Source organism: Manis pentadactyla, chromosome 3 (genome assembly GCF_030020395.1).
Source record: "Manis pentadactyla isolate mManPen7 chromosome 3, mManPen7.hap1, whole genome shotgun sequence".
Lineage (NCBI taxonomy): Eukaryota > Metazoa > Chordata > Mammalia > Pholidota > Manidae > Manis > Manis pentadactyla.
This window is the reverse complement of record NC_080021.1, coordinates 106,219,582-106,242,402: the sequence shown is the minus strand read 5'-3', so window position 1 is coordinate 106,242,402 and position 22,821 is coordinate 106,219,582. Positions and strand designations below refer to the sequence as shown.

The following is a 22,821-nucleotide window of genomic DNA, read 5'->3' as shown; positions in this document are numbered from 1 at the left end:
GCACTTCTCCTAAATCTTGGTTGAGTTCCAACCGTACAGATCCAGTCAAATTTGTTGTTTTACTGTATGCACAGGCCAACTTAGATATCTCCTTCTTCATTCCCATGGCAAGTCCAGGAGTTGGTGGGATGAGTGCATCTACACCTGTAGCAGTGTGTGGATTTTGTTGGGTTTTTTTTGATGATCATCTTCTGGTATGAGTCCTCCCGAGAGTGCTGATGTTGAAAGTTCTTTTTCATATCATATTTTAGTTCATTTTCGGGTAGCCAAATTAGGCTTTGATCCTCTGTATAAACACAAACAGACCCTTTGCCTACACTTTTATATGCCCTTTATATCATTGTGTAGAGCTCATTGGAGGTCACCACACAGGAACTGCTTTTTTTTACTAACATTAATCTATACTTACATGACGAATACTTTGTTTACTAGGCTCACCCCTATACCAGGTCCCCCCTATATACCCCTTTACAGTAACTGTCCATCAGCGTAGCAAAATGTTGCAGAATCACTACTTGTCTTCTCTGTGTTGTACAGCCCTCCTCTTTCTCCCACCCCCCTATGGATGCTAATCTTAATACCCCCCTTCTCCCCCCCCTTATCCCTCCCTACCCACCCATCCTCCCCAGTCCCTTTCCCTTTGGTACCTGTTAGTCCATTCTTGAGTTTTGTGATTCTGCTGCTGTTTTGTTCCTTCAGTTTTTCCTTTGTTCTTATATTCCACAGATGAGTGAGATCATTTGATATTTCTCTTTCTCCGCTTGGCTTGTTTCACTGAGCATAATACCCTCCAGCTCCATCCATGTTGTTGCAAATGGTAGGATTTGCTCTTTTCTTATGGCTGAGTAGTATTCCCTTGTGTATATGTACCACATCTTCTTTATCCATTCATCTATCGATGGACATTTAGGTTGCTTCCAATTCTTGGCTATTGTAAATAGTGCTGCGATAAACATAGGGGTGCATTGGTCTTTCTCACACTTGATTGCTGCATTCTTAGGGTAAATTCCTAGGAGTGCAATTCCTGGGTCAAATGGTATGTTTGTTTTGAGCATTTTGATGTACCTCCATACTGCTTTCCAAAATGGTTGAACTAATTTACTTTCCCACCAGCAGTGTAGGAGGGTTCCCCTTTCTCCACAGCCTCGCCAACATTTGTTGTTGTTTGTCTTTTGGATGGCAGCCATCCTTACTGGTGTGAGGTGATACCTCATTGTAGTTTTAATTTGCATTTCTCTGATAATTAGCGATGTGGAGCATCTTTTCATGTGTCTGTTGGCCATCTGTATTTCTGTTTTGGAGAACTGTCTGTTCAGTTCCTCTGCCCATTTTTTAATTGGGTTATTTGTTTTTTGTTTGTTGAGGCGTGTGAGCTCTTTATATATTCTGGACGTCAAGCCTTTATCGGATGTGTCATTTTCAAATATATTCTCCCATACTGTAGGGTTCCTTTTTGTTCTATTGATGGTGTCTTTTGCTGTACAGAAACTTTTCAGCTTAATATAGTCCCACTTGTTCATTTTTGCTGTTGTTTTCCTTGCCCGGGGAGATATGTTCAAGAAGAGGTCACTCATGTTTATGTCTAAGAGGTTTTTCCCTATATTTTCTTCCAAGAGTTTAATGGTTTCGTGACTTACATTCAGGTCTTTGATCCATTTTGAGTTTACTTTTGTATATGGGGTTAGACAATGGTCCAGTTTCATTCTTCTACATGTAGCCGTCCAGTTTTGCCAGCACCATCTGGTGAAGAGACTGTCATTTCGCCATTGTATGTCCATGGCTCCTTTGTCAAATATTAATTGACCATATATGTCTGGGTTAATGTCTGGATTCTCTAGTCTGTTCCATTGGTCTGTGGCTCTGTTCTTGTGCCAGTACCAAATTGTCTTCATTACTATGGCTTTATAATAGAGCATGAAGTTGGGGAGTGAGATACCCCCTACTTTATTCTTCTTTCTCAGGATTGCTTTGGCTATTCGGGGTCTTTGGTGTTTCCATATGAATTTTTGAATTATTTGTTCCAGTTCATTGAAGAATGTTGCTGGTAGTTTCATAGGGTTTGCATCAAATCTGTATATTGCTTTGGGCAGAATGGCCATTTTGACGGTATTAATTCTTCCTAGCCACGAGCATGGGATGCATTTCCATCTGTTAGTGTCCCCTTTAATTTCTCTTAAGAGGGACTTGTAGTTTTCAGAGTATAAGTCTTTCACTTCTTTGGTTAGGTTTCTTCCTAGGTATTTTATTCTTTTTGATGCAATTTTGAATGGAGTTATTTTCCTGATTTCTCTTTCTGTTGGTTCATTGTTAGTGTATAGGAAAGCCACAGATTTCTGTGTGTTTATTCTGTATCCTGCAACTTTGCTGTATTCTGATATCAGTTCTAGTAGTTTTGGGGTGGAGTCTTTAGGGTTTTTTATGTACAGTATCATGTCATCTGCAAATAGTGACAGTTTAACTTCTTCTTTACCAATCTGGATTCCTTGTATTTCTTTGTTTTGTCTGATTGCCGTGGCTAGGACCACCAGTACTATGTTAAATAACAGTGGGGAGAGTGGGCATCCCTGTCTGGTTCCCGATCTCAGAGGAAAAGCTTTCAGCTTCTCGCTGTTCAATATAATGTTGGCTGTGGGTTTATCATAGATGGCCTTTATTATGTTGAGGTACTTGCCCTCTATTCCCATTTTGCTGAGAGTTTTTATCATGAATGGATGTTGAACTTTGTCAAATGCCTTTTCAGCATCTATGGAGATGATCATGTGGTTTTTGTCTTTCTTTTTGTTGATGTGGTGGATAATGTTGATGGACTTTCGAATGTTGTGCCATCCTTGCATCCCTGGGATGAATCCCACTTGGTCTTGGTGTACAATCTTTTTGATGTATTTTTGAATTCGGTGTGCTAAAATTTTGTTGAGTAGTTTTGCATCTACGTTCATCAGGGATATTGGTCTGTAGTTTTCTTTTTTGGTGGGGTCTTTGCCTGGTTTTGGTATTAGGGTGATGTTAGCTTCATAGAATGAGTTTGGGAGTATCCCCTCCTCTTCTATTTTTTGGGTATTATGTCTTCCCTGTATGTCTGATAAAATTCCAAGGTAAATCCATCTGGCCCGGGGATTTTGTTCTTTGGTAGTTTTTTGATTACCGCTTCAATTTCATTGCCGGTAATTCGTCTGTTTAGATTTTCTGTTTCTTTCTGGGTCAGTCTTAGAAGGTTGTATTTTTCTAGGAAGTTGTCCATTTCTCCTAGGTTTCCCAGCTTGTTAGCATATAGGTTTTCATAGTATTCTCTAATAATTCTTTGTATTTCTGTGGGGTCCATCGTGATTTTTCCTTTCTCGTTTCTGATACTGTTGATTTGTGTTGACTCTCTTTTCCTCTTAATAAGTCTGGCTAGAGGCTTATCTATTTTGTTTATTTTCTCGAAGAACCAGCTCTTGGTTTCATTGATTTTTGCTATTGTTTTATTTTTCTCAATTTTATTTATTTCTTCTCTGATCTTTATGATGTCCCTCCTTCTGCTGACCTTAGGCCTCATTTGTTTTTCTTTTTCCAATTTCGATAATTGTGACATTAGACCATTCATTTGGGATTGTTCTTCCTTTTTTAAATATGCTTGGATTGCTATATACTTTCCTCTTAAGACTGCTTTTGCTGTGTCCCACAGAAGTTGGGGCTTAGTGTTGTTGTTGTCGTTTGTTTCCATATATTGCTGGATCTCCATTTTGATTTGGTCATTGATCCATTGATTATTTAGGAGCGTGTTGTTTAGCCTCCATGTGTTTGTGAGCCTTTTTGCTTTCTTTGTACAGTTTATTTCTAATTTTATGCCTTTGTGGTCTGAAAAGTTGGTTGGTAGGATTTCAATCTTTTGGAATTTACTGAGGCTCTTTTTGTGGTCTAGTATGTGGTCTATTCTGAAGAATGTTCCATGTTCACTTGAGAAGAATGTGTATCCTGTTGCTTTTGGATGTAGAGTTTTGTAGATGTCTATTAGGTCCATCTGTTCTAATGTGTTGTTCAGTGCCTCTGTGTCCTTACTTATTTTCTGTCTGGTGGATCTGTCCTTTGGAGTGAGTGGTGTGTTGAAGTCTCCTAGAATGAATGCATTGCATTCTATATCCTCCTTTAGTTCTGTTAGTATTTGTTTCAGGTATGTTGGTGCTCCTGTATTGGGTGCATATATATTTATAATGGTTATATCCTCTTGATGGACTGAGCCCTTTATCATTATGTAATGTCCTTCTTTGTCTTTTGTTACTTTCTTTATTTTGAAGTCTGTTTTGTCTGATACCAGAATTGCAACACCTGCTTTCTTCTCTTTGTTGTTTGCATGAAATATCTTTTTCCATCCCTTGACTTTAAGTCTGTGCATGTCTTTGGGTTTGAGGTGAGTCTCTTGTAAGCAGCATATGGATGGATCTTGCTTTTTTATCTATTCTATTACTCTGTGTCTTTTGATTGGTGCATTCAGACCATTTACATTTAGGGTGATTTTTGAAAGGTATGAATTTATGGCCATTGCAGGCTTTAAGTTTGTGGTTACCAAAGGTTCAGGGTTAGCTTCTTTACTATCTTACTGTCTAACTTAACTCGCTTGTTGAGCTATTATAAACATGGTCTGATGATTCTTTATTTCTCTCCCTTCTTATTCCTCCTCCTCCATTCTTCATATGTTGGGTGTTTTGTTCTGTGCTCTTTTTTAGGAGTGCTCCCATCTAGAGCAGTCCCTGTAGGATTCCCTGTAGAGGTGCTTTGTGGGAGGCAAATTCCCTCAATTTTTTCTGGGAATTGTTTAATCCCTCCTTCATATTTAAATGATATTCGTGCTGGATACAGTAGTCTTGGTTCGAGGCCCTTCTGTTTCATTGCATTAAGTATATCATGCCATTCTCTTCTGGCCTGTAGGGTTTCTGTTGAGAAGTCTGATGATAGCCTGATGGGTTTTCCTTTGTAGGTGACCTTTTTTTTCTCTCTGGCTGCCTTTAATATTTTTTTCTTGTCTTTGATCTTTGCCATTTTAATTATTATGTGTCTTGTTGTTGCCCTCCTTGGATCCCTTGTCATGGGAGTTCTGTGTACCTCTGTGGTCTGAGAGGCCATTTCTTCCCCTAGTTTGGGGAAGTTTTCAGCAATTATTTCTTCAAAGACATTTTCTATCCCCTTTTCTCTCTCTACTTCTTTTGGAATACCTATAATTCTTATATTGTTCCTTTTCATTTGGTCACTCAGCTCTCTGAAAATTCTTTCATTCCTGGAGATCCTTTTATCTCTCTCTGCATCAGCTTCTCTGCGTTCCTGTTCTCTGTTTTCTAGTCCATTAATGGTCTCTTGCATCTCGTCCATTCTTTTTTGAAGTCCTTCCAGAGCTTGTTTTATTTCTGAATTCTCCTTCCTTAGTTCTTGCATATTTCTCTGCAAGTCCATCAGCATGGTTATGACTTTTGTTTTGAATTCTTTTTCAGGAAGACTGGCTAAATCTATCTCCCCAGATTCCTTCTCAGGGGAAGATGTAGCAGATGCCGAAGCTGTCTGGGTTAGTCTTGTCTGGATCATATTTTTTTGCCTTTTCATGTTGACAGGTGCTATTGACTGTCGGCTGGGAGGGCCAAACTTTTCACTTGCTACTGGCCTTTCTTTACTGGGACAACTGCGTCCTCTAGTGGCTTGTGTTGGGTAATTGCGAGTAGGCTGGGTCTTTGTGTCTTGCCTGGCTGATATGGATGGATCTCCCTTCTGTGGGCGGGGTTTGCCTTAGGCTGTTTCTCTGCTTTCGCAGCGCCCGGAGGGGTAATGGACCGGGTGGGGGGGGGATTTTTGGCTGTTTACCTCCGTGAGGGGTCTCAGAGCTGTTGCCCAGGGGTTTAGTGCGTCCAGTTTTCCCTGTAATTTCCTGCCACTGGGCTGTGGCCTATGCTGTTTCCGTCCAGCTGTTAAATCCCTGTCCCTTTAAGACTTTCAAAAAGCCTCCGCTTTTCTTTGTCACAGGGGCATCAGCTTTGGCACCCGCTCAGAGGTCTTGCTGCCCTATTTCATTAGTTACCAGCCCTCTACACACGCACTGTGCCTGCGCTCTGGTGCGGGTGGCTGGGGCTTGGTGTTTAGCAGTCCTGGGCTCCGTCTCCCTCCCGCTCTGCCTACTCTTCTCCTGCCAGGAGCTGGGGGGAGGTGTGCTCGGGTCCCGCCAGGCCGGGGCTTATATCTTACCCCTTTCACCAGGCGCTGGGTTCTCGCTGGTGTAGTTGTATTGTGTCTGTTGTCCTGTGTCTTCTGGTCTCTCTTTTAGGATTAGTTGTATTTGTTGTATTTTCAAAAATATATATGTTTTTGGGAGGAGATTCCCACTGTCCTACTCACGCTGCCATGTTGGCTCCGCCCCCCCTATGATTTACTTTTAAAGGAAGAGATGTATGGCTCTTTTTCACAGCTAAAATATTTTTATTTCTAGTGACTCAATTACTTAAGAAGTGCTTAGGAAAGCTACTAAATAATAGCTTTATAAAATAATTCAGATTTTCAAGAGATCACTCTTTTTAGATCCCACTCAACTGAGGATCTCAGCCATTGAAAAGTAATAGGTTATAATCAATGTCCTCACTTAAACTGATATATTGTTAGTGGCCACAAAGAAAAGAAAAATTTATCTTAATGGTTCTATGAGTAGATCAATATTGGATATAACCAGTAAGCAGGTAAGTGGCTTGAAAATTTTTATAAAGTAAATGCCTCCTTAAGCTCTTCCTTTCAGTTTGTATTCTCTCTTCTGGGACTTCAGAAAGCTATTCAGTTCTTTCTTCTGCTCAGCCTGAATAGTTGCTGAAATTTTTTCATCTCATTGGACATCACTTTAGCCTACAGGAAAGATTTTTAATGGATCAAATTAGCTAAGCAGATAAACTTCAAAGCAGCAGTTTAATACACATTAGCAAGGATATTTCCTCCCACCTAAGAATATAAAATCAGTATAATCATTACCAAAACAAGAATATCTAATAAATTATTAACAAGTATTACTCAGCATCCTTATGATTTGAATTTCAGAGAACCACTAAAATGGAACTCATCTTTAAAATGTTGATCTTTTACAGGGTCAGTGTTTTCACCTTTTTTCCCCCCATTTAAGTTGAGTATGCTGCCCAACCCCCCCACTAATAAAACAAAACAAATGTAATTAAGTTATGACCTTTTATCTAGCTTGACTTGTGTATTAAACAATGTAATAAGTTCATCTTCAAATTAAACCCTGACTTTTAATTTGTATTTTAAATAATATGAAAATGTTAAATATTAAATACCTGTATATTATTATTTTATTTCTGATGATACATGCAATAGTTGATCCTTAAACAACGTGGGGATAAGGGGTGCTGACTCCTAACAGAGTAAAAAAATCCTCCTATAACTTTTCATTCCCCAAAAACTTAACTACTAAAAGCATACTGTTGACTGGCAGCCTTACTAACAACATGAACAGATATTCACACATATTCTGCATGTTGTATAAATTCTATACTGTATTCTTACAATAAAGAAAGCTAGAAAAAAGAAAATGATCTTTTAAACTGTCTCCCAAAACATTTTCCAAGACCTTTATTGAAAAAAAATGTGTATAAATGGGCCTGTGCAGTTCAAACCTATGTTATTCAAGGGTGAACTATACATATTCATTTTAGAACATTTAGGAAATACAGAAAAACACAAAGAAGAAAAATCTTGCATGATTTTACCATACAGAGATAACCAATATAAACATTTTGGTGCATACCCTTCCTAATTTTTTCTAGGCATGTAGAGATATTGATATAAATATATAAAACAAATCTAAAATCATATTGTACATCCTGTTTCATGAATTCCTTTATTAAAATGTTAGTATCTACCTCTTTAAAAAGTATTCAAGAAAGTACAACACCAAACAGGATTCTAAATATTTCTACATTCTTTCACCAAATTATTTCAAAATCAAATATTCATTTACACCAGAAATTATTTTGCTAAATTCTCTATTCCTGTGAGAGAGTGATTCTTCTTCTTTTTGCAGGGAAGGGTGAACAGGGTAGCTATAAATGCCCCAGGGCAGACTAGCCAGACATAGTTGAAGATATGGTGTAAATTTATTGAAAAGTTTACATTTTACTTGACAACTGTGATTATCAAAATAAATTGAAACTAATGGGACACCAAGGAAATTAGAAACCAGTTTTCACAAGACTCCTAAAAAATGCACCTTTATCATACAGTAGAATGATACTTATTTGTAGTAAACAAATGGGCTAAATCTGAATCTGAAACCCTCTTAATTCCTCTTAATTTAACATTCTCTGTATATTACAGTACTCTTCAATTCTTCTGATATAAAAATGCTACTATAAATTTAAGGTTTCTAAAAAGTACATAGAGAATGATAAATGTTTTTTTGAAACCTAAATCACCTACTAACTGATTTATCAAACTTCTCAGATAACCAAAGTACCCAAGGCCTAGAACAGAATACTTAATGACTTTTTTTTCATTAAGGTATCATTGACATACACTCTTATGATGGTTTCACATGAAAAATAATGTGGTTACTACATTCACCCACATATATTGCCGAGTTTCCCCCCATACCCCATTGCAGTCACTGCCCATTGGTGTTGTAAGATGCCACAGTCACTACATGTCTTTTCTGTGCTACACTGTCTTCCCCATGATCCCCCCCACACCATGTGTACTGATCGTGATAGCCCTCAATGCCCTTCTCCCTCCCTCCTCAACCGCCCTCCGGCACCCCTACCCTTTGGTAACCGCTAGTTCCTTCTTGGAGTTTGTGAGTCTGCTGCTTTTTCCTTCAGTTTTGCTTCGTTGTTATACTCCACAAATAAGGGAAATCATTTGGTACTTGTCTTTCTCTCCCTAACTTATTTCACTGAGCATAATACCATCTAGCTACATCCATGTTGCTGCAAATGGTAGGATTTGTTTCTTTCTTATGGCTGAATAGTATTCCATTGTGCATATGTACACTTCTTCTTTATCCATCCATCTACTGATGGACACTTAGGTTGCTTCCATATCTTGGCTATTGTAAATAGTGCTGTGATAAACATAGGGGTGCATATGTCTTCTTGAATCTGACAACTTTTTTTCTCTGGGTAAATTCCTAGGAGTCGAATTCGCAGGTCAAATGGAATTTCTATTTTTAGTTTTTTGAGGAACCTCCATATTGCTATCCACAATGGTTGAACTAGTTTACATTCCCACCGGCAGTGTAGGAGGAATCCCCTTCCTCTGCATTCTAGCCACCATTTGTTGTTCCTAGTCTTTTCGATGTTGGCCATGCTAAATGGTATGAGGTGATATCTCATTGTGCTTTTAATTTGCATTTCCCTGATAATTAGTGATTTGGAACATCTTTTCAAGTGCCTCTTGGCCATCTGAATTTCTTCTTTGGAGAAGCGTCTGTTCATATCCTGTGACCATTTTTTAATTGGGTTATTTGCTTTTTGGGTGTTGAGACATGTGAACGCTTTACATATTTTGGATGTTAATCACTTGTCGGATATGTTGTTTACAAATATATTCTCCCATACTGTAGGATGCCTTTTTGTTCTGCTGATGGTGTCTTTTGCTGTACAGAAGCTTGATGTAGTCCCATTTCTTCATTTTTGCTTTTGTTTCCCTTGCCCAAGGAGATACATCCGGGAAAAAGTTGCTCATGTTTATATTCAAGAGATTTTGCATATGTTGTCTTCTAAGAGTTTTATGGTTTCATGACTTACATTCAGGTCTTTGATCCATTTTGAATTTACTTTTGTGTATGGGGTTAGACAATAATCCAGTTTCATTCTCCTGCATGTAGCTGTCCAGTTTTGCCAACACCAGTTGTTGAAGATGCTGTCATTTCCCCATTGTATGTCCATGGCTCCATTATGGTATATTAATTAGCCACATTTGCTTGGGTTTACATATGGGATCCCTAGCCTGTTCTATTGGTCTTTGGGTCTTTTCTTGTGCCAGTACCAAATTGCCTTTGCAGTAGAGGTTGAAGTTGGGGAGCATAATCCACCCCCTACTTTATACTTCCTACTCATGATTGCTTTGGCTATTTGGGGTTTTCCATTGTTCCATATGAATTTTAGAACTATTTGATCTAGTTCACTGAAAAATGCTGTTGGCATTTTGATAGGGCTTGCACTGAATCGGTAGATTGCTTCAGGCAGGATGGCCATTTTGGCAATATTAATTCTTCCTATCCATGAGCAAGGGATGTGATTTCCATTTATTGGTATCTTCTTTTTATTGAATGTCTTGTAGTTTTCAGTGTATAGGTCTTTCACTTCCTTCATTAGGTTTATCCCTAGGTATTTTATTCTTTTTGATGCAATTGTGAATGGAATTGTTTTCCTGATTTCTCTTCCTGTTAGTTCATCATTAGTGTATAGGAATGCAAGAGATTTCTGTGTATTAATTTTGTATCCTGCCACTTTGCTGAATTCAGTTCTTAGTACTAGTAGTTTAGGGGTGGATTCTTTAAGATTTTTTATGTATAATATCATGTCATCTGCAAACAGTGACAGTTTAACTTCTTCTTTACCAATCTGGATGCCTTTTATTTCTTTGTGTTGTCTGATTGCTGTGGCTAGGACCACCAGTACTATGTTGAATAAAAGTGGAAAGAGTGGGCATCCTTCTCTTGTTCCCAACTTAGAGGAAAAGCTTTCAGCTTCTCACTGTTAAGTATGATGTTGGCTGTGGGTTTGTCATATATGGCCTTTACTATGTTGAGGTACTTGCCCTCTATACTCATTTTGTTGAGATTTTTTACCAAAAATGGATGTTGAATTTGTCAAGTGATTTTTCTGCTTCTATGGAGATGATCATGTGCTTTCTGTCCTTATTTTAGTTAATGTGGTGGATGATGCTGATGGATTTTCAAATGTTGTACCATCCTTGCATTCCTGGAATAAATTGTACTTGATCATGATAGACGATCTGTTTGATATATTTTTTACTATGATTTTGTTGAGTGTTTTTGCGTCTATGTTCACCAGACATATTGGTCTATAATTTTCTTTTTTTGTGGTGTATTTGCCTAATTTTGGAATTAGAGTGATGCTGGCCTCATAGAATGAAGGTGAAAGTATTCCCTCCTTGTCTACTTTTTGGAAAGCTTTAAGGAGGATGGGTATTAGATCTTCACTAAATGTCTGATAAAATTCAGCAGTGAAGCCATCTGGTTCAAGAGTTTTATTTTTAGGTAGGTTTTTATTACCAATTCAGTTTTGCTGCAGGTAATTGATCTGTTCAGATTTTCTGTTCCTTTCTGGGTCTGCCAAGGAAGGTTGTACTTTTCTTGAAAGTTGTTCATTCCTTCTGGGTTATCAAGTTTCTTAGCATACAATTTTTCACCATATTCTCTAATAATTCTTTGTATTTCCATAGTGCCCATAGTGATTTTTCCTTTCTCATTTCTAGACACTCTTTTTTTCTTGATAAGTCTGGCTAGGGGTTTTTCTATTTTGCTTATTTTCTCAAAGAACCAGCTCTTGCTTTCATTGATTCTATTGTTTTATTCTTCTCGATTTTATTTAAGCCTGCTCTAATCTTTATTATGTCCCTCTTCTACTCACTTTGGGCCTCATTTATTCTGCTTTTTCTAGTTTTGTTAATTGTGAGTTTAGACTGTTCATATCGGATTTTTCTTCTTTCCTGAGGCAGGCCTTTATTGCAATATACTTCCCTCTTAGCACAGCCCTAGCTGCATCCCACAGATTTTGCATTGCTTGATCTGTTTTTATTTGGTCATTGATCCATTGATTATTTAGGAGCATGTTGTTAAGCCTCCATGGGTTTGTGGGTCTTTTCATTTTCTTTAAGTAATTTATTTCTAGTTTCATACCTTTGTGGTCTGAGAAGCTGGTTGGTTCAATTTCAATATTTTTGTATTTACTGACGTTCTTTTTTGTAGTCTACTATATAATCTATTCTTGAAAATGTTATATGTGCACCTGAGAAGAATGTGTATACTGCGGCTTTTGGGTGGAGCATTCTGCAGATATCTGTTAGGTCCATCTGTTCTAATGTGTTGTTCAGTGCCTCTGTTTCCTTACTTATTTTCTGTCTGGTTGATCTATGCTTTGGAGTGAGTGGTGTGTTGAAGTCTCCTAAAATGAATGCATTGCATTCTATTTCCTCTTTTAATTCTGCTAGTATTTGTTCCACATATGTAGGTGCTCCTGTGTTGGGTGCATAGATATTTATAATGGTTATATCCTCTTGTTGGACTGACCCCTTTATCATTACATAATGTCCTCCTTTGCTCTTGTGGCTTTCTTTGTTTTGAAGTCTACTTTGTCTGATACAAGTACTGTAACTCCTGCTTTTTTCTCCCTACTGTTTTCATGAAATATCTTTTTCCATCCCTTCACTTTTAGTCTGTGTATGTCTTTTGGTTTGAGGTGAGTCTCTTTTAAGTGGCATATAGATGGGTCTTGTTTTTTTATCCATTCTATTGCCCTGTGTCTTTTGATTGGTGCATTCAGTCCATTTACATTTAGGGTGATTATCAATAGGTATGTACTTACTGCCATTGCAGGCTTTAGTTCTGTGGTTACCAAAGGTTCAAGGGAAACTTCCTTACTATCTAAGAGTCTAAGCTCACTAAGTGTGCTATTACAAACACAATCTAAAGATTCTTTATTTTTCTCCTCCTTTTTCTTCCTCCTCCATTGTCTATATATTAAGTATCATATTCTGTACTCTTTGTCTATCCCTTAAGCTACTTTGGGATAGTTGATTTAATTTTGCATTTGCTTAGTAATTAATTGTTCTGCTTTTTTTAATGTGGTTTTATTACCTCTGGTGGCAGCTATTTATCCTTAGGAACACTTCCATCTATAGCAGTCCATCCAAGATACACCGCAGAGACAGTTTGTGGAAGGTAAATACTCTCAGGTTTTGCTTATCTGGAAATTGTTTGATCCCTCCTTCAATGTTAAATGATAATCTTGCCAGGTAGAGTATTCTTGCTTCTGCTTCATTGCATTAAATATATCATGCCATTCCTTTCTGGCCTGTAAGTTTTCTGCTGAGAAGTCTGATGATAGCCTGATGGGTTTTCCTCTGTATGTGATCTTTTCTCTCTCTCTCTGGCTTCTTTTAATATTTTGTCCTTATCCTTGATCTTTGCCATTTTAATTATTATATGTTTTGGTGTTGTCTTCCTTGGGTCCCTTGTGTTGGGAGATCTGTGCACCTCCATGGCCTGAGAGACTATCTCCTTCCCCAGATTGGGGAAGTTTTCAGCAATTACCTCCTCAAAGACACTTTCCCTTTCCCTTTTCCTCTCTCTTCTTCTTCTGATACCCCCATAATACGAATATTGTTCCGGCTGGATTGGTCACACAGTTCTCTCAATATTCTTGCATCCCTAGAGATCTTTTTTTCTGTGCCTCAGCTTCTTTGCATTCCTCTTCTTCAATTTTTTTCATTTATCGTCTCCTCCACCATATCTAATCTGCTTTTAAATCCCCACATTGTATTCTGTAATAAATGGATCTCTGTTCTGGATTCATTTCTGCATTCTTGAGTATTTTTCTGTACCTACATGGATGTGTTTATGATTTTTTAAAAATCTCTTTTAGGAAGATTGATGAGTTCATTTTCACTTGACCTCTTTTCTGGTGTTTTGGGGATTTTGGTTTGAACCAGGTTCCTTTGGCATTTCATATTTATATGTGGCACCCTCTAGGACCCTGAAGGCATACTCCCTGGAGTTACTTAGCCCGTGGAGTGATGTCAGGGTCTCAGCGGAGTGGCGCTGGTGACTGGGGGTTGGGAAGAGCTGTTTCCTGCTTCCCAGCTACTGTGCATCTCTCCACAGCCAGACTAGTCAGCCGAACACACAGGTGTAACCCTCTATGCCTTGCATTTGTAGCTGCTGTAGGCAGGACCTCCCTCTGGATGGACTGATGCCAGGGCAGGGGTAGCTGGTTTGTAAGCCAGTGCCAGCCTGCTGGAAGGTGCAGCAGGCTGCATATCATGGTGGAAGGCCTCCGAGCTGTATAGCCAGCCAGGGGGATGGAGTGCCTGAAGTTCCTGAAAAGTTTCCAACCTGCTGAGCAGAGTGCACCTGGACAATTTTGTCTACCTGTCCTTTTTCCTGAGCAGCAAGCCCTGTGCAATCCTTGCCCATTTAGTAGCCCTCTCACTGTTAGGAAGTCTCTCATACTGCCTGCCTCTCTTTTGTCCCAGAGCAGCTGAATGTGAATCCCTGTTTTCTGCAACAGCTGGAATCTTAGTCTGTCCAAGTATTCCTCCTGTCTTAGCTTTCCAACCCCACTTATCTCGAGCACCATGCAATATCAGCTCTTGCTCCCACAGCAGATCTCCAGGGCTGGGTGTTCAGCAGTCCTAGGCCTCCATCCCATCTCCACTCCATTTCTCTTCCTTCTGCCAGTGAGTTGGGTGGGAGAAGAGCGTGGGTCCCCCCAGATCATGGCTTTGGTATGTTACGTTTTTTGAGGTCTATTCTTTTCTCCAGGTGTAAGCAGTCTGGTACTGCCTTCTTTCCTGTTGATCTTTTAGGGTTAGTTGTATTAACAATATTTTCATATTATATGTGGTTTTGGGAGGAGGCCTCTGTCTCACCTCTCACATCGTCATCTTTAATCTGATCTACCTGACTTTAACCACTGTTACATGATAAAATTTTCAATTTATCAGGACATAATTCCATATCTACTGGTTCCTGACTCAGCACTTGATATTTTACCTATTATATAAATATTTCTCCCTTTCCCCAACTGACTTGCTAGTTCTGGGGAACAGATACCCTAACATCGAAATGCCAACTTGGTTAATTTTGAAATAGTCACAAGTGAGAATAAACACATTAGTAATACTGGTCAGCTACCTCTTTTTCCACTGCAGCCTGATGTTTCTTGATAAGTTTCTTCATTTTTGCAGCAAAGGTGTTACGCTGAGTTTCAAGATCTTTCTCTAATCTGAGACGATGCTCATCCACCTTAGCCTTTAACTTTTTTTCCAGATTCATGAGCTGTTTCTGATGTTGCTGTGTCATTCTCTTACAGCCAGACATTTGTTCTCCGAGCTGAGTTTCCTGCTCATGTTCTGGCATTTCCCTTGTAACCTACAACAATGGAGAGGAAAGAATGAAGTAAAGCAAAACCTTTTTCTTTCAAAACCATCTTAGACCAGTGTACTATCAACTAAGTAGGTAATTCATGTAGGAGATCCCAGTCAACAGCTTCTAATAAAATTTCATCTGAAAAAGCAGACAAGCTAGCTGGTTCTAAAATTTAAATGGGAATGTAAAGGACCTAGAAAGCCAAAGTTTTGAGGGGGTATGAAAAGTTGGTAGACGTAAACTTCAGTAATCAAAACAGTGTGGTATTGGTATAAGGAGAGGCTGAATAGAGCAAAGGAACACAGTAAAATATGGAAACAGACCCACATATATTCAGTGAATTGATTTGCTACCAAAATGTCAAGTTAATTCAAAGAGGAAAGGAAAGTGTTTTTAACAAATCCTGCTGTAACAACTGGTTCTCTGTATTCAAAATAAATAAATGCTTAATCATGCTACACACAGAAATTAATTCGAAAAGAGTCACTTGACCTAAACCTAAAATCCAGAATCATAGAGCAGAGGAAAACACAGAATATTGTCATGACCTTGGGGTCAGCAAATATTTCTTGGGTACGACACAAAAAACACTGATTATAATGAAAAAAATGTACAAACTGGATTCTCAAATAGAGGCAAAATTCAGATAATGTAAGATTAATCATTTAAAGTGAATAATTCAGTAGCATTTAGTATATTCATGATATTCTGCAACCACTGCCCCATTGTAAAGAAAAAAATGTACAAACTGGATTCTTAGAGACAAAATTCACATAAGGTATGATTACTCATTTAAAGTAAACAATTCAGTAGTATTTAGTATATTCATGATGTTCTGCAAGACTGCCTGTATCTGGTTACAAAACATATATAATACTTCAGAAGAAAACCCTGTATGTTTTAAGCAGTTGCTCCCTAATCTCCCCTTCTGGTAACCACCAATCTATTTTCTGTCTATGGATTTACCTATTTTGGATGTTTCATATAACATGTGACCTGTTGTGTCTAGCTTCTTTCACCTAGCATGTTTCCAAGGTTCATCCATATTGTATAGGATATAACAGTACTTCGTTTCTTTTTATAGCTGAATAATATTCCACTGTATGCACATACCCTCATTTGTTTATCCATTTATTTGTTGCTGGACCTCTGTGTTGTTTCCACCTTTTGGCTATTGTGAATACTGCTTTTATGAACATTTGTGTATATGCATTTGTTTAAGTACCTGCTTTCAGTTGTTTTGGGTATATATCTAGGAGTAGAATTGCTGAGTCATGGGGAAATGCTATGTTTAACTTTTTGAGAAATCATCAACTGTTTACCACAGCAGCTGATATTTTACATTCTTACCAGCAATATACAGTAGGAGTTCCAATTTCTCCACGTGCTCCCTAGTTGTTATTTTCCATCTTTGTTTTTGTTTTTCTCTTTTAATAGCTAGCCATCTAACAAAACAGCAGCAGACTCACAGAGTCCAAGAAGGGACTAGCAGTTACCAAAGGGAAAGGGGTGGGAAGGGTGGGTGGGAAGGGAGGGAGAAGAGGATTAAGGGGCATTATGATTAGTACACATAGTGTAGAGGGGGGAGACGGGGAAGGCAGTAATAGCACAGAGAAGACAAGCAGTGATTCTATAGCATCTTACTACTCTGATGGAAGTGACTTCAATGGGGTGTTAGGTGGGAACTCAATAGTATGGGTGAATGTAGTAACCAGTGTTGCTCATGTGAAACCTTCATAAGATTGTATATCAATGATACCTTACCACCAACAACAAAAAAATAGCTGGCCATCCTAGTGGCTGTAAGGTGGTACTCATTGTAGTTTTGATTTGCATTTCCCTAATGACTAATTATATTGAGCATTTTTTCATGTGCTGTTGGCCATTTGTATATATTCTTTGGATAAGTGTCTATTTAAGTCTTCAACACATTTTTAAAAATTGAGGTATAGTTTATATATTAATTTGAATAGTTTTTTGGTGGAGTCTTTAGGGCTTTTTTTATGTATTATCAGGTCATCTCTAAACAATGACAATTTCACTTCTTCCTTACCAGTGTGGGTGCCTTTTATTTCTTTTCCTTGCCTGATAATGTAGCTAGGACTTCCAATACTCTGTTGAATAAAAGTGTTGTGAGTAGGCATCCTTGTCTTATTCCTGATTTTAGAGGAAAATTTTTTAGCTTTTTCATGGCCTTTACTCATTTTTAGTGGGCTGTTTGAATTGGATTTTAAAACTAAAAATTTTAATTTATCACAGATGGAGAAAAAATATTTGCAGGACATATCTGAGATAAAATACCTGTATGTTTCTTATGAAAGTCACACATACATATGCCCTATGACTCAGCCATTTTATCCTATATATTTGTCACAGAAATTAAAACATCATGTTCAAAGACATGTACATGTTTGTAGCATCTTAGTTTGCTGATGGACAGTGACTGTACTGGGGTATGTGGTGGGGACTTGGTAATAGGGGGAGTCTAGTAACCATAGTGTTGCTCATGTAATTGTACATTAATGACACCAAATAATAAAATAAATAAATAAATAAAAGTATTTATTTCAGCTTCCACTTGCCCCTTAGCAACCTCTAATCTACTTTCTATGAATTTGCCTAATTTAGATAGTTCGTATAAGTGGAATTCTAATAATATTTTTCCTTTTGTGTCTGGCTTATATCATTTAGCATTTTTTCAAGGTTCACTTACATTGTAGCATATATTAGAACACCATTCCTTTTCAAAGCTGAATAATATTCCATTGTGTGTGTGTATATATACTATGGTTTGTTTATTCATTCATGTGTTGATGAACACTTGGGTTATTTCCATCTTTTAGCTATTGTGCCTACTAAGTTTTGGTAATACTGAAAGCAGTGAAGTTAAAAAGGAAGCATTCCTATCAATTGTGAAAAGGAGTTACCTGACCTTCCAATATTTTCAAGAAAATTTAAAATCTTATACGTGAAAGTGTAGCAAACATCCATATTTCCTAAACTGAGAAGTTGTAATTTTCTACAATTACACCCAGTTTTATTTTTAAAATGTAAACATTATGGAAAACGCAAAAATCACTTTTCATTATCACCCATCTTAAACCTTTCCACGTCCCAAAGGCAACCATTATCATTAATATCATGTTGTATACTTACTATTTTTAAATACCTTCGTTTTCATCTAAGTAACTTCAAATAATACATTATATGGTATTTATTTATTTATTTATTCTAAGATTTAAAAAATATTCTTTTTGCATTCTCAAAACATGTTTCCTAAATGCAGACATTAAACTGCGAATTAAAAAGCCTTTTGCCACTTTAAAATAAGTTGCCTAAAATTATGTTCTAAACTTCTGATACATCAAAGGAAAAAAAACCCCAAACGCTTAAACTAACCAGACTAGGAAAATTAGGTACCAAAGTTGAAATTTTTTTCACTGAAATCCAAATACTCACAGGTTTTGAACGGAGGGCAGAATTATTAGACATATTGTTTCGATTCCCTCCATCACGTGTAGCTCATTCTTATCTGAGGCATCTGGAAGAATGTTAACCCTACTGCTTTGACTCCTGGTCCTGTTGGACATACGGGGAATAGACTGATGACCGCCAATATTATGCACTGCTCCTGTCTGTCCAACACCATGATCTTGGTCCTGAGGGAAAAGAGTATTAGATTCAAATATCTTTATCTCCTGAATTCTTGATTATTAGCACCTAGCACACCGCTTGGCACACACAGTCTTCAAAATGTTAGTGGTCTATTTTGAGAAATTCCTTGTATTTGCCAAGACCAGAAAGTTTATCAGTTGTTAGTTGACAGATTAAAAAATGACCAAGTAAATACCAAAAAGCCCAACCATGTGAAAAAGTTAATCAATTCAGAGTTATTTCCAAAGTGTAGTCTTTTCTCTAAAAATTTTGACATTACTTTGAAATCCATTTCTACTACACATCTCATGGGGTATACACAGAGATGCTGCTCATTTCTCAGTGATTCCAATGGTGAAAACAAACCCCAACCTTTTTTTTAATCCTATAAACATCCCTTTTAGTTATTTTTTATTGAAGCCTTTTATATTTTTCTTCTCAGAATATAGTCTTTAGCCTAAACTTCTTCCACTAAGTAATTTAATATTAATTTCTATTTTTCTGTAAAATTTAAAATTGTATATATATTTAATCATAATAGAAGACTGTTCTTCCCAAGAAACCCAGCAAACTTTGGTATCTGGGCACCAATATTACAGTCTTACCATACCAAAACTCTTTAAGATATGCAGAGTAATAAATACAGACCCATGGTATATGGAGGATCTTTTCTTACATCCACAGCCTTAAAAAGTTGCTGTTATTCTAATGTTTAATGACATTAGAATTTTATTAATTTCACTTTACTAAAGCATTTCATATACCTAAAATAGCCCCAATTTTCTAGTGACTACTGTAAGAACTAAAAAACAATATCAAAAATACCAAAACTGTATGTAAGAAAGTCTTCTATTTTATAGTTCATTAATTATGTAGTGTTATTAAAAAGAAAAGTAACTACTACTCCTGTTTTCAGAATGCAGGGATCTTTCTCAATAGAAAGCAATAAAAAAGAATCAAAGCTTTGGCATTGGGACATGAGCAAAGAAGAAAACAGAAAACGCTTAGACTAAAAAAGATAGCTCCACAAATCATAAGCTTTATATTTTCCTTTTGAGGAAGTTCTGTAACATTTCTACTGCAAATTTGGAAACATGGCAACATGGAAACAACTTGGTCTCAAGAGTAATATATGAATCCAAACCCATATGCTTCTCCAGTAAGTTAGTTAACCACTCTGAGCCTTACTTTAGTCACCTATAAAATGAGTATTTTAGAACCATGTAGAGGAATGAATCCTATACACAACTGAAAAGAATGAAGTGTTCTTAGTAACAGAATAAGAATGCTTGGTAATTCTTTTCCCCCAGGATAAATTTAGCTAAGTCACATGTTTATTTGTTTACTTATTTTTTAAAAAAGCAAGAAATTTCCAATTTAATAAACATTTATCAAACATTACACAAAAGGCACTGGGGAAAGGTTTATACAATAAACAGGATAAGGAGAATGGTTGGTAATTCTAATGACTTCTCTGTGAACACCGTCAACTTCCAAAGCCTGTAATTTCAAATACTTTCAAAAGCGTGTCCCATGCCATCAGACAATCAGGCAAAAAAGTGTTCAGTAGACCAGAATTTTGAGAGGGACTAGATTAAATAAAAGTTGAACAGGTTTCTCTAATAAAAGACTTCACAGAGCTTTACTATGCTAATGTACACTACCAAGAGGTTGGTTTAAAGAATGCAAAACCTTTTTCTCCACCTGGGACCTTAGAGAATCACTGTGAAGACACAATCTGGAAACCACTGATATAAAAGATTCTTGGCAAGAAAAGTTCCATAAGGAAAGAAGCCAATAAAGAGACCCCAATACTTGAGCCGTTTCTAAGTTATTACCTTTTCTTCCTGTGCTTCTACTGCTGGCCCTTTATGTGCCTCCTGGGAAAGGACCTTCTTCGTCTTTTGAGTGCGCAGATTGTCCAGCACTCTTTTTTTTTCATCCTTTGCCCTTTGAAGGAGATCTGTTAACACTGTTGTAGGGCGCTCCCAAAGAAGAAACGGGTGCTGGTTTTAAGAGTAGAAGGCAAAAGTCAGGTTGAGACCTATATATTTTTTCATTCAGAACAAATGAATCCCTTCTTGGACCCTAGAGTTACTATCCTAAATAATTATAGATAATGCATGTAATCTATAGTTATCTAATTCTTCTATGCTTTTTACTTCTTATATTTATAAAATTTAATTTACATATAAACACTCTGTGCCTACATAACTTCCCCTGTACTTTTTATGAAAACTTTGAACATGACACCTTTGTTGGCCAAATGAAAATGCAGAGTTGAAATAATCAGAGTCTAAGTAAACATTAAGAATTAAGTCCAAATAGAGCCCTAAGTAAATGCTTACAAATTCTTAGAACTGGTTGCATAGAGGAGACACTATCAGTTCTGAATTACATTAGATTTCAACAGGAATGTATTCACTGATGGTGAATTATGTAACATACTACTTGGGTATAATGGGTTCTTTATGTTGCTTAAATGAAACTTCATAAAACATTAGCAGTTGATTAAAAGATGTTATGTATTAGTGATTTTTACCATTAATATTTAATAAAGCTTAACATTATCAAATACAGAAAAGTAGAAAGAACAATTCTACTATAAGATTATCATTGTTACATTTGGTATTTTTTGGATATTTATTTCTTCTCAGAAGTTTTCCGTGTATAGATTTTGTTTTGTAGTTAGCACACAGATTGCAGAAAGATGACTTGTGCACTGGAGTTCATGAGATGATCTTGAATTCTTTTAAGACTTTTACCTCCTTTATTAGCTCAAATTTATTTCTTCTCTGAAGAGTTGTAACTATATATTATTCTCTTTTTATTGGTGTAAGTATTATGTTATTTCAACTCATAATGCCTGCTGACTATTTCATCAAATGTTCATGCCAAAATTACATAACCATTATTCTAATTCTGGATAATTATTTTCAATTTTTCATTCTGAAAATATCTTCATTTTAAATATGAAGCTTAATTAATAAATAGCTTCATACAGTAAGTCACTTTTTTCCATTTTATTTTTTTTTCCTTATGACAGACTGCAACAGAAATGTGATTAGGCCAAAGGGAAGGATGCACTTGACAGATTCTTCCTATCACTTCCAATAATGTCAATATACAAAATGGACCAGATAAATGAATACATATGCAGGTTTGGGATTACCCAAGGTCAAGTACCCATTCCTGGTGGGTTGGGTTATTACCAAAAGAGCTTCTTTTGCCTTCATTAGGTAAATGTAAGAAGCCAGTCACATTCTTCCCTTTCCTGAGCCTTAGCTTGGTATGTACCACTATTTATAATATTTGGTCTTTTTTATCCAAAAATAATATATCTTGTAATTCTAAGTTATTTAATAGTTTTCTACAAATGGATCCTGCTTGTTTTTCACTTACATAATTCATAGCTATACTAAACCTTTTGTTGCTATTGTGAATACCTAGTTTTTGGGCTTTCATTTGAGACTGTAAGTGTGCTTAGGGCCTAGAATTCCCTAGGTGTTACTGAAACTTTATACTGCTCTTCTACATACTGTAGTTGCAAATAACCCTACTGAATATGTACATGATCCTTTCAATATCCTTGCATATTGAACTGCGTTTTGGTGAGAATAAACTGAACTTCTTTGAAATTCTAAAACATTCATGCTGAAAGTCTAATTTTCTAGTGAAAAATCCACAAAATTCCTCAGGGTCACAAAAAGATAGTCAACTGCTACTCACTAATGCCTTATCTCGATGTTTTAAGAACTATATTAAGTTGAACAATACTATTATTGCTATTAATAAGATGTCAAGCTCTAAATGAAAACATTTTTGAGAACAGAAAGCATATACTAATAATTTATTTAAATTAGATAACCAAACCTATTGAAAAATGAATAGAATTCACATTACTTTTAAAATATTTTCATTGCTAAGTTAGAAAAACATATTTCTCAAAAGGAAACAAAAATGTGATATCCATTTTTAACAGTTCTTTTGAAATCTCTTTTCTCCCACAGTATTTATGTAAATGTATTACACATTTCTCT

General features: G+C 36.7%; 1 protein-coding gene across 1 annotated transcript in view; it reads right to left on the bottom strand.

Moving 5' to 3' along the window:
- Positions 1-15,029: 15,029 nt before the first annotated feature.
- Positions 15,030-22,821, bottom strand: part of LOC118935861 (uncharacterized) — a 102,502-nt gene continuing 94,710 nt past the window's right edge. The window contains exons 19-21 of the mRNA XM_057498257.1: positions 20,620-20,787; positions 18,587-18,786; positions 15,030-15,130 (exon numbers count right to left, since the gene is read on the bottom strand). Coding sequence (XP_057354240.1) covers positions 15,058-15,130; positions 18,587-18,786; positions 20,620-20,787 — 441 coding nt within the window. The 3' untranslated portion in view covers positions 15,030-15,057. The remainder of the gene's footprint in view (positions 15,131-18,586; positions 18,787-20,619; positions 20,788-22,821) is intronic.